The 13,550-nt window shown below is 43.2% G+C and overlaps 1 protein-coding gene across 5 annotated transcripts in view; it reads right to left on the bottom strand.

The window, feature by feature from the left end:
* The window catches only part of tenm4 (teneurin transmembrane protein 4), a 154,334-nt gene that overhangs the window by 5,265 nt on the left and 135,519 nt on the right, over positions 1-13,550 (bottom strand). For all 5 annotated transcript variants that reach the window (XM_034097617.1, XM_034097615.1, XM_034097614.1 and 2 more), the window contains 4 exons: positions 11,870-12,105; positions 7,302-7,598; positions 3,654-5,268; positions 1,036-1,178 (listed from right to left, as the gene is read on the bottom strand). In XM_034097617.1, the coding sequence (XP_033953508.1) occupies positions 1,036-1,178; positions 3,654-5,268; positions 7,302-7,598; positions 11,870-12,105 (2,291 nt within the window). The remainder of the gene's footprint in view (positions 1-1,035; positions 1,179-3,653; positions 5,269-7,301; positions 7,599-11,869; positions 12,106-13,550) is intronic.

Below are 13,550 nucleotides of genomic sequence, written 5' to 3' on the forward strand. Positions count from 1 at the left end.
GTTGATAAATGGTTTCTTGGCATTTAAAAAATGTTGAATTCATGTGTGAGGTCTGAGGTGAATACTTACATATTTATAATTGCAACTGCATGTCTAAAAAAACAAGTGTTTCATTTAATAATCTTTATACGAAACACTATTCCATCATATCTCAGATATTTTAAATTGGAACAGCTAGGGAGTCTGTGGATTAAATTGCATATTCTTTTGCAACTAATTTGTAGACTAGTATCCCAGCTCAGATATACTCAGCAGAGTTTAGGCTCAACACACACAAATATATATATATATATATATATATATATATATATAGAAAAAGGGAAACCAAATGTACCAACAACAGTAATGTCACATGAAATAGTTGAGGATTTAAACTTTGAACCATTTACTTGTCTGTGTTTTTAATTCTTATTTTAAATGCCAGTCCAGCAGTGGATACTTTATCAACACAGTCACACATTACTGATGTATCTGTTTATCATGCCTGGTTGGGGTGCCTGCTTATTATGGTTGGTTGAACCAGTAGCTTTTAGGCTAACAAATGTTTTATAACAAATACCCACTATGTTAGGGTCGCAGCCAGAGTGTTACTCAACATGAATCTGGCCTCCTGATGGGTGGCATTCACTGTAACCAAACCCAGGACAACAGTGGCCTGTTCAATAATTCAGGTGAGTTGGCGGCAACTTAAAAGGGGCTGATAAACGCGTGAATCCGAGCATGTCTACTACTCTCAGACCTTGGCTAACGGTGTAAGGCTGAGATGAAATCAATGGGCAGTGGTGGAGGGAATGGAGAGTGAATTTCCCTAATGGCAGGACAATTACAAGAGCTGTTGAGCCTGACCCCATTCCCGAGATGAGGACTGGGGGCAGGGGCCCGGCTCACTGGGCTGTGTTCGGGGCCTGATGGCTGGCAGCTCCTCTGGGAGTGTGGCTACACAGAGCATGTCTTCCTGCTAATGATGTTGGAAAGCAGAGTGAGGAGAGGGTGGTGTGTGGTAAGGGTGAGAGGTGGGATAGGTGACAGCTTTACCTTACTGCTATCCCACTCCTGTGTCTTGATCTGGGTGCGCACTAACTCGTAGGACGGCTCCATGGCCTCTGTGTTCGGTTTGCGATAGCCGGGGATGACGTTGTACAGTTGGAAGCCGAAGGTCACCAACCAGCTGTTCACATCTGCAGAGGATAGATCAAAACATTAAAGGTCCACTATTATACTCTTTTTCATCAATATATTATAGTTCTCAGTTTTATACAAAACATGTCTCTGAAGTGTTTGGCTCCAAATACCAAAGAGATCACCCATTGTAGCATCCGATAATCCCCTCTGTTTCAGCACTGTTTCAAAGTGCTGATTCTCTGTCTTTTACTTTAGATGAAAATAAGGCGCCACTCCCCACGCCCCTCTGAGATATTTGGTTACAAATAACACAATGGTGCTCGAGGAGGAGATGTAAACGAGATCAAGACAAAAAGAGAGGGGGTCTTTTTTCCTGAAACTTTCAGAAACTCTTTACACAGAGGACATACATACTTATGTATAAAAGACATGAAGAAGTGAACTTTATATCAATGATTTACCGCATCTCACTAGGCACAATAACTCTGGCTCTCGAGAAACCATAAAAAAACTAGGAATTGATTGATTCATTATTAACAGTTGGCATTCTGCGATCAAGTGGCTGTCTTCTTGAAATACTCGTCCTTCGGCCTGAACACTTGATTTGTTTGTGAAAGTGGACAAGCGATAATAAACACTCGAGAATGGTGGCAGTGATTCATGTCCACTCCTGCAGGTGCCGCACTAATGACACACAGCTGGGGCCCACAAAAAGCCAAGAGATATCTGAGAGTGTCTGCTATGCTGATCATTATATACTGTAATTTCATGTCATCTCCAAGGCAGCCTTAGACTTAGCACACTAGATATGTTGAAGACTCAGCGGCTTCTTCAGCGATCATCTTTTCCCTAACGAGATGCTGAGGAAAGTGACGTGTCTAGGATTCAAATCCGTGTAATCATCATAATGTGCTTCGTCTAATAGAAGCCACCAGCGCCGTGGTCATAGGTGCTGCTGGAATCCCAAGTCGTCATTCATTCTGAAAAATCACAGAGAAGGCTGCAGATATGACTGGAAGGGAAACCTGTTCAATCTGAGCCTTTTGTTTCCCGGCCCTTTCGATGTGTTTGTTATGGACAGCAGAATCATTGCTGTGACACTTGGGGGGAACGTTTGTCACAGATTGGCACTGCCACATTGTTGCACCTGATAAAGCTTTTTTAAATAAGAATTTGTTTGAGGACAATGAAAGGACCCTGATAATTTAATGAAAGGAATGGAAATGTCAGCACCATCAATCACAATTGAGGCAGACCCACTAAAGTATATCTAACAGTCTGCTTAACATTCAAATGCCAGTCAGCCCCTAATGGTGGATTGTGAGGCTGAACGCCTTTCTGTTTGGCAGGCGGCTAAATGGCTTTGTTCAGCAGAAAGAAGTAGAAACTTGGACTCCACTTGAACAATAAGTGACTATTTTTCCTCTCTGTATCATCTGTAGGAAAATAAAAAAATGTTGATAGTCAACATACGTATATTGACTAAATATAATGCAGAACGAACATGAGGATTTAATCTCGCATTTGTGAATGAAATCTGGCTGAAGCCGATTGGTTTTACCGTAGTAAAGAGTATTTAAAGACAATCCTTAAAAATGTTGTTTCCCTTCCAGCCAAAGAGGCTGATACAACCAGCCCTGGCTAAGGTTTCTATGGACCTATTGTGCTCCCCTTCTCCACCGGGGTGCTTTCACTGCCATGTACCTCCTCCCTGCCACAAAGCAACACAAAACGATGTGATATTTCTGGGAAGGGACCTGAGTGTTCAACAACAGAGGGGGCTTTGCCGTACAGCATTGTTCCTTCGAGCACTTTCAAAACGATAGCTACTGGGCACACGCACACACACATGTACGTACGCACGCACACACACACACACACACACACACACACACACACACACACACACACACACACACACACACACACACACACACACACACACACACACACACACACACACACACACACACACACACACACACACACACACACACACACACACACACACACACACACACACACACTAGCGAGCACGCCAGAGCAGAAAAACAAGCTCGTAAAAAGCCTCTCTAGCACACTGCTTTTCAATTTCATTTTAGCTGGGTCTGTTCTTCCATTTGTGGCTTGTTGTTTAGAATAAAATCCAACAAATTTGATAAAAAAACAACCGAGAATGAGTATGGTTTGAAGAACTGCAAAAATAGCAATTTCACACAGGAATGACTATCTACCCCCTCCACACATGTCATTGTAACACCATAACAAGGTGATATGCATTACTGATTGCTCTAGTAGGACTCACTTAACACCTGTTACTTGCTAATTACACAACGTTTCTGTGAATAATTACATTACATTCTTGCTTTTTGGAAAAATGTACAGTTTTCATCTTGCTATGTTGCAGGGTAGGGCATTTTATATGGATTTAAGTCTTTGTAACACATGTATCATTGTTTAACATCCTCTACAAATCAGGGTTATGAGCATTTTCACGAGTCTATAAACATATATGTGTTAACTGAACTCACCGGTCATGTAGCACTTTATGGCCTTATTGTTGCTGAGAGGATTGTTGTTCTTGAACATGTACAAGTTGAACGGCACAATGTGGTTGCTGTTGAGCCGTTTCCAGATGTCATGGTTAGGTGTTGTCCAGCGGCCGGCGAGGACATCGTAGTCCCGTGTGCCCATGTGGACCAGTCTGCTCAGCGGCTCGTACAGGCCTCCTTGGTAGCCGATAATGAGCTGGAAGCTGTGGTTGGTGTCGAGGTAAACCTCTCCAAAGGCTGTGTGGAGGATTTGTTTGATCATGAGGCCTGAGCCACTGAACACAGCCAGAGGTGTGCCTATGTTATCACAAGCTACATAGAACTCATCCCCGCTGCTTAGCTCCATGGCAAACAAGTGTCCCTGCAAGTCGTAGTAGAGCGACGTGATCTCCGAGCTGGAGTGATTGTACATATGGGTGACCCTGGTGGGGCTGGATAGGTCAGCATAGAAGAACTGCAGGTGGTGGCCCGTGCTACTTCTGCTGGACACCCTCCTGCCCAGGCCATCGTAACGGTATTTGATGTTCCAGCCGGCCACTTTGTTGTACACCTTAACCAGCAGGCCCGCTGAGTTGTACTCAAAGTAGTCGTTCCCTCTTTGCTTGAGGAAACCGTCCTCATCCATTCTGTACTGGAAATCTCCCAAGCGAGTGATGCGGTCTCTGATATCATAACGTAGGGGCGTGAGCCGCGCGCTGTTTCCGGGGCTGAGGAGGTGTAAGTTGCCGTTCAAGTCATAGCTGTACCGCCACAGAGGCTTGTCGTTGATGGAGACCACCTGGAGCTGACCGTCGGCATCATACTCGTATGTGTAGCGTGTGGTGTTGGCGTAAGGCCCGACCTTTAGCTCCTTGGCAACCACTCTACCCATGTTGTCGTACTGCACCATCATCCAGTACATGAGGGAGCGAAATATCTCATACTGGACCTCCTTCACTCGGCCATAGGCATCAAAGTGTTTAGTGTGGGTCATCACTGCTGTGGTGATAATTTGATTGATGTCATAATAGATAACTCCAAATTTGCCAAACTGTTCTGTTTTGCCGGACACATCGTCATAGCGATACAGGTCGATTGGCAGTGGTGTTTCATTAATGACAGCCTGCATGCTAGTGACGCGGAAACTGTTGTCGTAGACGTAGTCAAACCTGGCATTGACCATGCCCTCTTCACTGAATCTGAAAATCTGTCTGTCTATCAGCGGGCCTATCTGCCGGTAGCGGATGGTGCAGGTGAAGCCCTCACTCTGCAGGTTGACCGTCTTCAGCATGCCGGCCACCTCGTCGTAGGAGAAACCGATGCGCGTGGTGTCATAGAGGATTTCGAGCAGCTTGGAAAGCTTGCCGTATTTGTAGATGACCCTGCGGCCTGTGCCCAGGTAGGTGGTCTGCAGCAAATGGCCCTCCTCGCTGTAGTCCTGGAGCACTGAAGCGTTACCTTCAGGGGGCCGGTAGGTGTTTCTGTAGTAACCAATGGAGCGGGAGGTCTCTAGGGTCTGCCGTGCCACGTTGGGCATGGTCACAGAGAATAGTCTGTCGTTCTTGTCAAATTCAAAGATATACTGCCTCTGGCTGTAGAGCAGCAGTACCATGGACTGTAGAAGAGAGGAGGAAACAGTCAGAGCATTATTGGTGGAATTGAAATACAGTAAAAGATTCATTATATTTTGTATATTTACATTTTTCAAAATTAAATTGAAACAGGATATAAGCTCCACTTATTCCAATTACACAAATATTTGGGAATAGTATAAATAAATTATAATACAACATTTTTTATTTGAATCTATTCCTAACATTACCTACATACTACATGTCACTAAATGTAAGTTTGGAATACAAGAAAGTGCGCTGGTATGCCACAAAGGTACAAGAAACATTTCAAAAGCAATTCCATATTATGCATGCAAATCAGGTTGAGACTGAATCTAATTCCCATCTTGAATGTGGAGTTGTTTTTTTATCCATCTGACATTAAGAATCGTTCCTAAAGCTGGGGTAGGCAGTTTATTTCTGGCATCATGGGGCAAAAGTTCCATAATAACCTTTCAGCATTATCTGATTCAAGTGGTCGGAGAGAAGACTAGACTCCTGCACCTCCTCTTGTCTCTGTTTACGGGCTTTAGAAAATCTAGCCATGACGAGAGAGACCAATCATGCCAAGGGCCTTTCAGAAGGAGGGTGTTCCTATGGGGAAAGCCTGATTCAATGTGGAATATCTTGCAGGAAACATTGTCATTTCAGCCTTGGCAAAAACTGCCCTACATTGCAATGCAATTTGACCAACAGTCTAATATTATAACTAAAGTGTTTCGGAGTGTTGTAAGTGCTAGCTTAAGCATTATGCTAACTGTAGCCAAAGCTTTACCACTCCCACCACCATTTTCTTGATCTCATGAATGCTTTGCTAATGTTGAATCACAGCATGTCATTTCTAAGGGTTTTACAGGCCCAATGGTTTATAGCCTTAGGACAAAGAGGGCTGAGCTGCAGGATAAAGGCTGTATTTTCATTTATTTTCCTTCGCCTCTACAGCAAGTGCCTACCCTGTAGTAACACTCGAAATATACAATGCTGAAAGGTTATTGTGGAATTCTGCCCATTGCCAAAAATAAACTGCCTCCCCCAGCTTTAAGAGATGAACAAGCTGCTCCGGCAAACCCATTAGCACCTATCTTGGACCAATAAATAATATCTTTGAATCAGTTCTAATGCTGTCACAACAAGCTGGGAGTATCTCAGCACTTAGAGGTTGCTGAAACTAGTATCAAGGTGATTGGCTTCCATGTTCACGTTACGTCTAAGATGCAGTGCAGCATCTCTTCACCTTCACATCAACAATCTTTCCTTCAATTAGAAGAAGTTAGAAGAAAGTGACATTTTACCGTGTTCTTCTCATCAGAGCTATTTCAGGTTGAACTCTGCTGTCAGACTGTGGTAACAAAGTACAACATCTGTGGTTCAGCAGACAGGTTTTAATTACATTTGTGCTGATAACTGCGCTGGAGTCTGATAATGCTGCACAAACACTGCTGGAGTTTTAGAAGTGCACTTTTTTTTAGCTCCATGGCAAACAAGTGTCCCTGCAAGTCGTAGTAGAGCGACGTGATCTCCGAGCTGGAGTGATTGTACATATGGGTGACCCTGGTGGGGCTGGATAGGTCAGCATAGAAGAACTGCAGGTGGTGGCCCGTGCTACTTCTGCTGGACACCCTCCTGCCCAGGCCATCGTAACGGTATTTGATGTTCCAGCCGGCCACTTTGTTGTACACCTTAACCAGCAGGCCCGCTGAGTTGTACTCAAAGTAGTCGTTCCCTCTTTGCTTGAGGAAACCGTCCTCATCCATTCTGTACTGGAAATCTCCCAAGCGAGTGATGCGGTCTCTGATATCATAACGTAGGGGCGTGAGCCGCGCGCTGTTTCCGGGGCTGAGGAGTTGTAAGTTGCCGTTCAAGTCATAGCTGTACCGCCACAAAGTGCACTTTTAACTCCTGTTGAAAATCCACCGTCGAAGTTCTTACACAAACACACCTACAGAATTTATCTGTATGACATGTTCCAACTGTTTTATATTACATTTTAATCTCCAAACCATTTAATCATTACTGCAGCACTAAGAAAACGCACCTTCTCAAGGTAAGTGTAAGTCCATGATTTTCCATCAGCGAATATCTGGGAGGTGATTCTTCCATTCTGGTCATACTCCATGCGTACAGACATGGTTCCTCTTTGGATACCTGCCACATGCCCTCCAGGTGAATAGGTCACATTGACTCCATTCAGACGACTGCTTGGCGCCCAGAGAGTGGGCCGGCCAGCCTGGTCGTAATGGATCCGTAATGTAAACTTTCTGTGGTCATCGTAAACCTTTTCGGTCCTGGTGATTCGATCGAAGTCCAATGAAAGTAGGTTCCTGTTATGAACCTATAGGAAAGAAAGCAGGAAGTTAGAAACTGTGCATTTGAACACAGCAGCTCAATCAGGTGGGAATACCCATGTTTGGAAGTTGAAATGTTGAAATGATGAAATGTTGAAATGATAGATAGGAATTGTTGCACTGCTCTTCTGAGGTGAAACCTTTAGAAGAAAGCTATAATCACAATGTAATTATGTTATATTCTTCTTTTCACAGCTTTTAATTACAATGGAGGAGCTGTATCTCAGGACTGCAGGAGCCATTGAAGTGATGAAATTATAAGATTTACCATATTTCTTTGTTTGTACAAAACATTCTGTAGAGTCTAAGTGGGAGTATGCCTATTCATGCAAGAAACATTAGGGCCACATTGATCATTGAATTCATTTCCAGTGCTTACTGAAAATAATTACCAGGACCAGGATGACTCATTTTATTTAGCTATTTCCGTAAATTGGAAAAGAGGAGACAAAAATCAATTCTTCTCCTGTGTGACTCGGAACATTGTTTCTTCTTTTGAATGTGTGAGGAAGACAGTGACTCTTGGCTTCACTGTGATCAGAGCAGAAAGACACCGCTCGGAAGAGTTAAGCCTTAAAACTATGTCCAGGTCAACAGAGATGAACTCGCTGCCAGTCAGCGCCTGTGCTGCAGCCAAAAAGATCCCCAAACAGCCGACCAATACACTTCTCAGTCAGCAACCTCTGTGAGCAGAAGCTACAGAGGAGAAAGGAATCAAATCATCAGGAGAAAAGGGCCTTAGATGCAGGTCAGAATACATGCCCACACAAACCACTGCTTTAAAAACCATCTGGAAGATTTAGGAAAATATGGCCATGGATCTTTGGTATTAAATAAAACTAGCCCTCAATTTATTACGTCTTTTTATTACTGTACATAGTTTCTCTTCAGATGTCTTACAGTTTGGCTTGGTAAAATGCTTGGCAAAGAAAACTGCTTCTGGCAAATGTCCAACAGAGCCGGTCGCAGGGGGCTTGCTTTTTATCTTACAAAGAAAAACATGCTAAGGCCTCTCATCTGTGAAGGGACGTTTACACCATAGGCAATTAATGTCACTGATCCCTTTTTGAGAGGATTACTTTACACTAAAAGCAGTGGTAATTTGAGAATAGGTTGGCTGGGGAACACATTTGTTATGTTCTTATCTACTCTTACTGTTATAACATGTGCATACCAGACGCCACTGGCAAAAATGACATTTGGACAGCATTTAGATTTAAACCGCCAAGATTGTTAAAGATAAGTGACTTGATATCAAAGACTGAGACCCCTCCTGCTCCCGCATTGGTAGACGTGTTTCAGACCTTCATAGGTAGCAGAGGCCTGAATTATTTCCAACACAATTTTATTTGGATTTCCAACAAGATATAAGGTATAAGAAGAGATCAAGTTCTTCGTGCCAGGATTTGTTTCACCGAAGACTCAACAGGGTGTACAAAACTTGTAGAGCCGAGATCCCAAGAGAAGGGAAACTATTATTTTAAATTGGACATTGCCTCTTAAAGGGTATTCTCAAAGTAAGTTGCTGTGTAGAAACAGAAGAGAAACTATATCAGTACATTAGACCGACAGCGTTCAATTTCAAGCTGTTTTTAACATGAAACACTGCGGCAACTTCTGATCCCTCAATCGATATCAATGACTTGTGTGTCAAATGACAAACATCTATCTGTTGTTTCACAAGTAAAAATACCTTTCATTAGTTCACATGTTTAATTCAAAATGTACTCTCTCTTCCTCAATAGAATGTTTATTCTCGAACTGCAATCAAAGACAACACATTGTGGTATTTTTATTTACTTCCATCTGGTATTTCTTTTGAACAAACTCCAAAATGCTAATACAGAGATTTCAGCTTGGATTCTCTTATGCAATCAACATTAAAGGGGTTGCAGATGCTTCCTATGGCAGAGTTGTAGCCACAAGGGTGCTCTCATTGCTGTACATGTACAAGGTACTCAGTTTGAGAGCAGGGTTTGTTTCTGTGGAGAGTGAAAGGTCTGCAGTGTTTCGGCAAACATAAATCATGACGGTGGCTGGGAGGGGCTGATCAGCATCAATGACCCATTTAGCCTTAAGACATGAGAAGCACAATGCAACAAAGACTTGTAGTTCCACAGTGAAAAAAATCCAGTCTGAGACACACAGGAAGAAAAAGAAAAGCCACAACACAAACACTTTTGCTTTTTCTCTGTCACCTTCTCTTATTCCTAGCACAACAAAGATCTGTGAAGTCACACTGCCTCTCGTGTTTCTTTTCTCATGCATCTCTGTGCCCCCCCCCATCCCCGACACAATGCCACACACTCATCCAGCCACCCACGTAATATCACTTGACATGTGACTCAAGGTCGCTCAATGATTCCAGCTCTGTTCATCCCCTCTGTTCTTGCCATTAGGCTGCTCCCATTTCCTATCTCACCCCTGGGGCCATTGTCTGTAACATACATTAGTAGCTTTCACTTCCAAAGGGACGGCGGGCCATTAAATGAACAGCCAACGACAGACAAAGTGGCACCCCTCCTCATTAGCTGTGTCGCCTTACAGAGAATGTGAAAAGACAACTTAAGCAATGTTTATTTTATTTGTTGTACGAATCTGAGAAAAAGCCAATACATGAGGGTACATTTTGTTCTAGGTGCTCTGTGTTCCTACTAATGTCTAGTGCAGGGGTGGGGAACCTTTTTCCTCTCAAGGGCCATTTCAATGTTTTCAACATCCTCCGAGGGCCGTACAAATTATTGACCTCTGCTTCAAAAAACTAAAATCACAGCCCATTCATTTCGCCTTTCTTTCATGCTGTGCAAAGAAAAAGCAACCTCTTAATCCAGATATCTTGCCATGACTCACGTATGCATTCACGTGCACGGTTGTGGCGTGACCACCAAAACAGAAAGATATGGACACAAGATGTGTGCAAATGTATTTAGTTTCCTATCCATGTGAACATGATTTAAGTGGGGGGGGACCTAACCTCCTCTAGGTGGGTCTGGGGGGCATGCTCCCCCGGGAAGATTTGTTTTTAAATGTTGAAGTTAAAAGCATCAATCTGGTGCACTTTGAGATCACAATTAGGAGATCTATGGATACATCTCTCAACACCCATATGAAACAGAACTGGAAGCAGATTTATTTTTCTTTATGAATATTTGACAAATCACTCCCCTTTCAAACTGTATTCTTGTTTATTAATAACAACTTTTTTTTTACTGTCATATAGTATTTTATACCTGTTTACTTTATTCTCTTATTTTTTTTATAACTATAATGATCATATAAAGATGTGCCTTTACCTCACTGGTTGTAGAAAAATATTCTTATATTCGTTAGCATAGCTAGCTAACCAGATGCTAATAACAACAAAGATATTGACTGTATGATCAGTAGTATGACAGATGAACAGATCGCCACTGGGCTTTCAACTAAAACACAGCCACGCACAAACTGCGGCATGTGTACGGCTCCTTATGGGTACTGCAATTTTTGGAAGTGCCGGAGCAGAGCTGCGTTCTGGTGCTCCCCGTCAGAACTACACCCCTGTCAGAGATACCACGTGATGACATGTTAGGCTTGTGTTGTGTTCAAGGACCCTGACCTTGGCCAGGAAAAACAGGCACTCACTTGTTTAATTATTTTGCGGTCTAGATTTCTTAATTTTTTTTCTTTTTTGCGTGTGTTTATAAATTACCTCGAGGGCCACACCAAATGGCCGGAGGTTCCCCACTCCTGGTCTAGTGGGTCATTAGATGCTTTATGATTTATTCTTGGATGTAGAATTCTTCATGAAAAAAATACTTTATTTGTTATGTGAGGGATTGTTTCAGCTCTGCAAAGTTAGCTCAGATTTCATTCTAGCAAAGGTTGAGCCAGGTCATTTATTTTTCTCAACATGACCCAGGTCTGGCCTCTAGGCTTTTTGACACAGTGCTAATGTTCGTCTGAACCTAGCCTTCAAACTGTGTTCCAGTGAACATGGCTGCTATTCGTTAGCATACACCTACGACTCACACTGAGTAATGCAGAGGGTTTTCAGTCAGGGCTACATTTCACAGTATGTGGAGACATGTGAAGGAAGAGGGTGAAATCCAAGGCCATTTTGAGCGAGATAGAATTCCTCCTCGCAGCCAGCCATCCTTATCACATTGTGGTTTTGTGTGTGTGTGTGTGTGTGTGTGTGTGTGTGTGTGTGTGTGTGTGTGTGTGTGTGTGTGTGTGTGTGTGTGAGCATGAGTCACTCCTTGCAAGGCGGCAAGTTTACCCTTAATCTGCGGCCATACACAGTGACCTGGCCACGAGCCTGCTCCTTCCTCTGCCTCCACTCCACCAGGTTGAGGCCATTGTCGAGGGCCAGTGTTACGTTCCTCTTGCTCACTGTTGGATTGACGGTGCCGGACAGCGAGTGGGGCTCTGTGTGCAGCGACACCTCCATACCATTGGCCAACACCAGCCGCAGCGAGCCATCCAGACCAATGTAATAGCTGTTCCGGACTTGATCTGAGGATGTAGAGATAGGTGGAAACGATTAGGATTAGAAAAAAAAAGAAAAAAAACAAACATTCAGTGCTTCTTTAAGCTGATATAAGAGGACTAAATCTAATATTCATCTCAGCGAGACACAAACATAATGACCTAAAAACGCTGCTCAGCAAAAAGAAAGCCTTTAGCAGCAGTATTTAACTGAACCACTGCGATAATCTTGGGTCTGTGACAACAAAGATCAATAGTGAGAGGTTTCACAGCGCCAGTAAAGTAAAGTTTTACAGCTGTTGCAGCAGCCTCGAGGATATGGGGGAATGAAAACTATCAAAGCTGCGGGCTTGCCTGTGGCCACAGAGAAAGGAGGGTGAACACACACACAGTACACACACAGTACACACACAGTACACACACACACACACACACACACACACACACACACACACACACACACACACACACACACACACACACACACACACACACACACACACACACACACACACACACACACACACACACACACACACACACACACACACACACACACACACACACACACACACACACACACACACACACACACACACACACACACACACACACACACGTGGGATAAATCTGAGCCTGTCTGTTACTGTCCCCTAGGTGACGATAGCCTGTGTTGCAGCTCCAGACCAGTGACTAATGTTTTCATTGAGCATCTCATGTACATTCATAAGAGAATGACTCCTTCTAGCCTCCTGTCAGTCGACTGACAGCGACCGGGATGAATATTATTCTCATTAAAAACTGTGGACAAATAATGGCTTGTCAAACACTACATTAATTAGTTGAATTAATTTAACAGACAGAAGCACACACACTGTAATTTCTACATGGTGACATGTCAGGTTAAAAATGTCTTGATTTTGTACAGCAAACAATATAATAAACAGCCTGTGAGAAGATTATAGTTTGGTATTTCTTTTACAGGGAGCCACAGGATGTGTTGTGCTGCTGAGGCAAGAGAAATGGGCAGAGGAGGCAGGGCTGACCTTGCACTGGCTCTTACCTCGCTAAATCATACAGACACTTCAGGGGTTGACCAGCAGTCTCTGGGGCCGACCCTACCAAAAGGGGGCCACTAATACCAGATGAAGCTGGAAATACTGCTGAATTGGACAGTTTACAGGAATGCATGCAAACAGTTCGGAATGGGAGGGATTTACCTTTACGCCGACACTAAAGGGGCTTTGGATTGCTTTAAACCAAACTAATAATGCAGCACTACACCTGATGCTAGGGCTCAACATGTTCAGTTATCAATAAGGATGCTGAAGTGTAAGATCACAATGAGCCTATTTGGTTAATACAATTAACTAATAAAGCAACAGTTAGTTATAATTAGCTCATAAAAGGTCCTTTTTAAAGACAATTACACTATAACTTCTTCAAATATTTCAGTAATCAGATACATATAA

This window comes from Pseudochaenichthys georgianus, chromosome 13 (genome assembly GCF_902827115.2).
Source record: "Pseudochaenichthys georgianus chromosome 13, fPseGeo1.2, whole genome shotgun sequence".
NCBI classification, from domain to species: Eukaryota; Metazoa; Chordata; class Actinopteri; order Perciformes; family Channichthyidae; genus Pseudochaenichthys; species Pseudochaenichthys georgianus.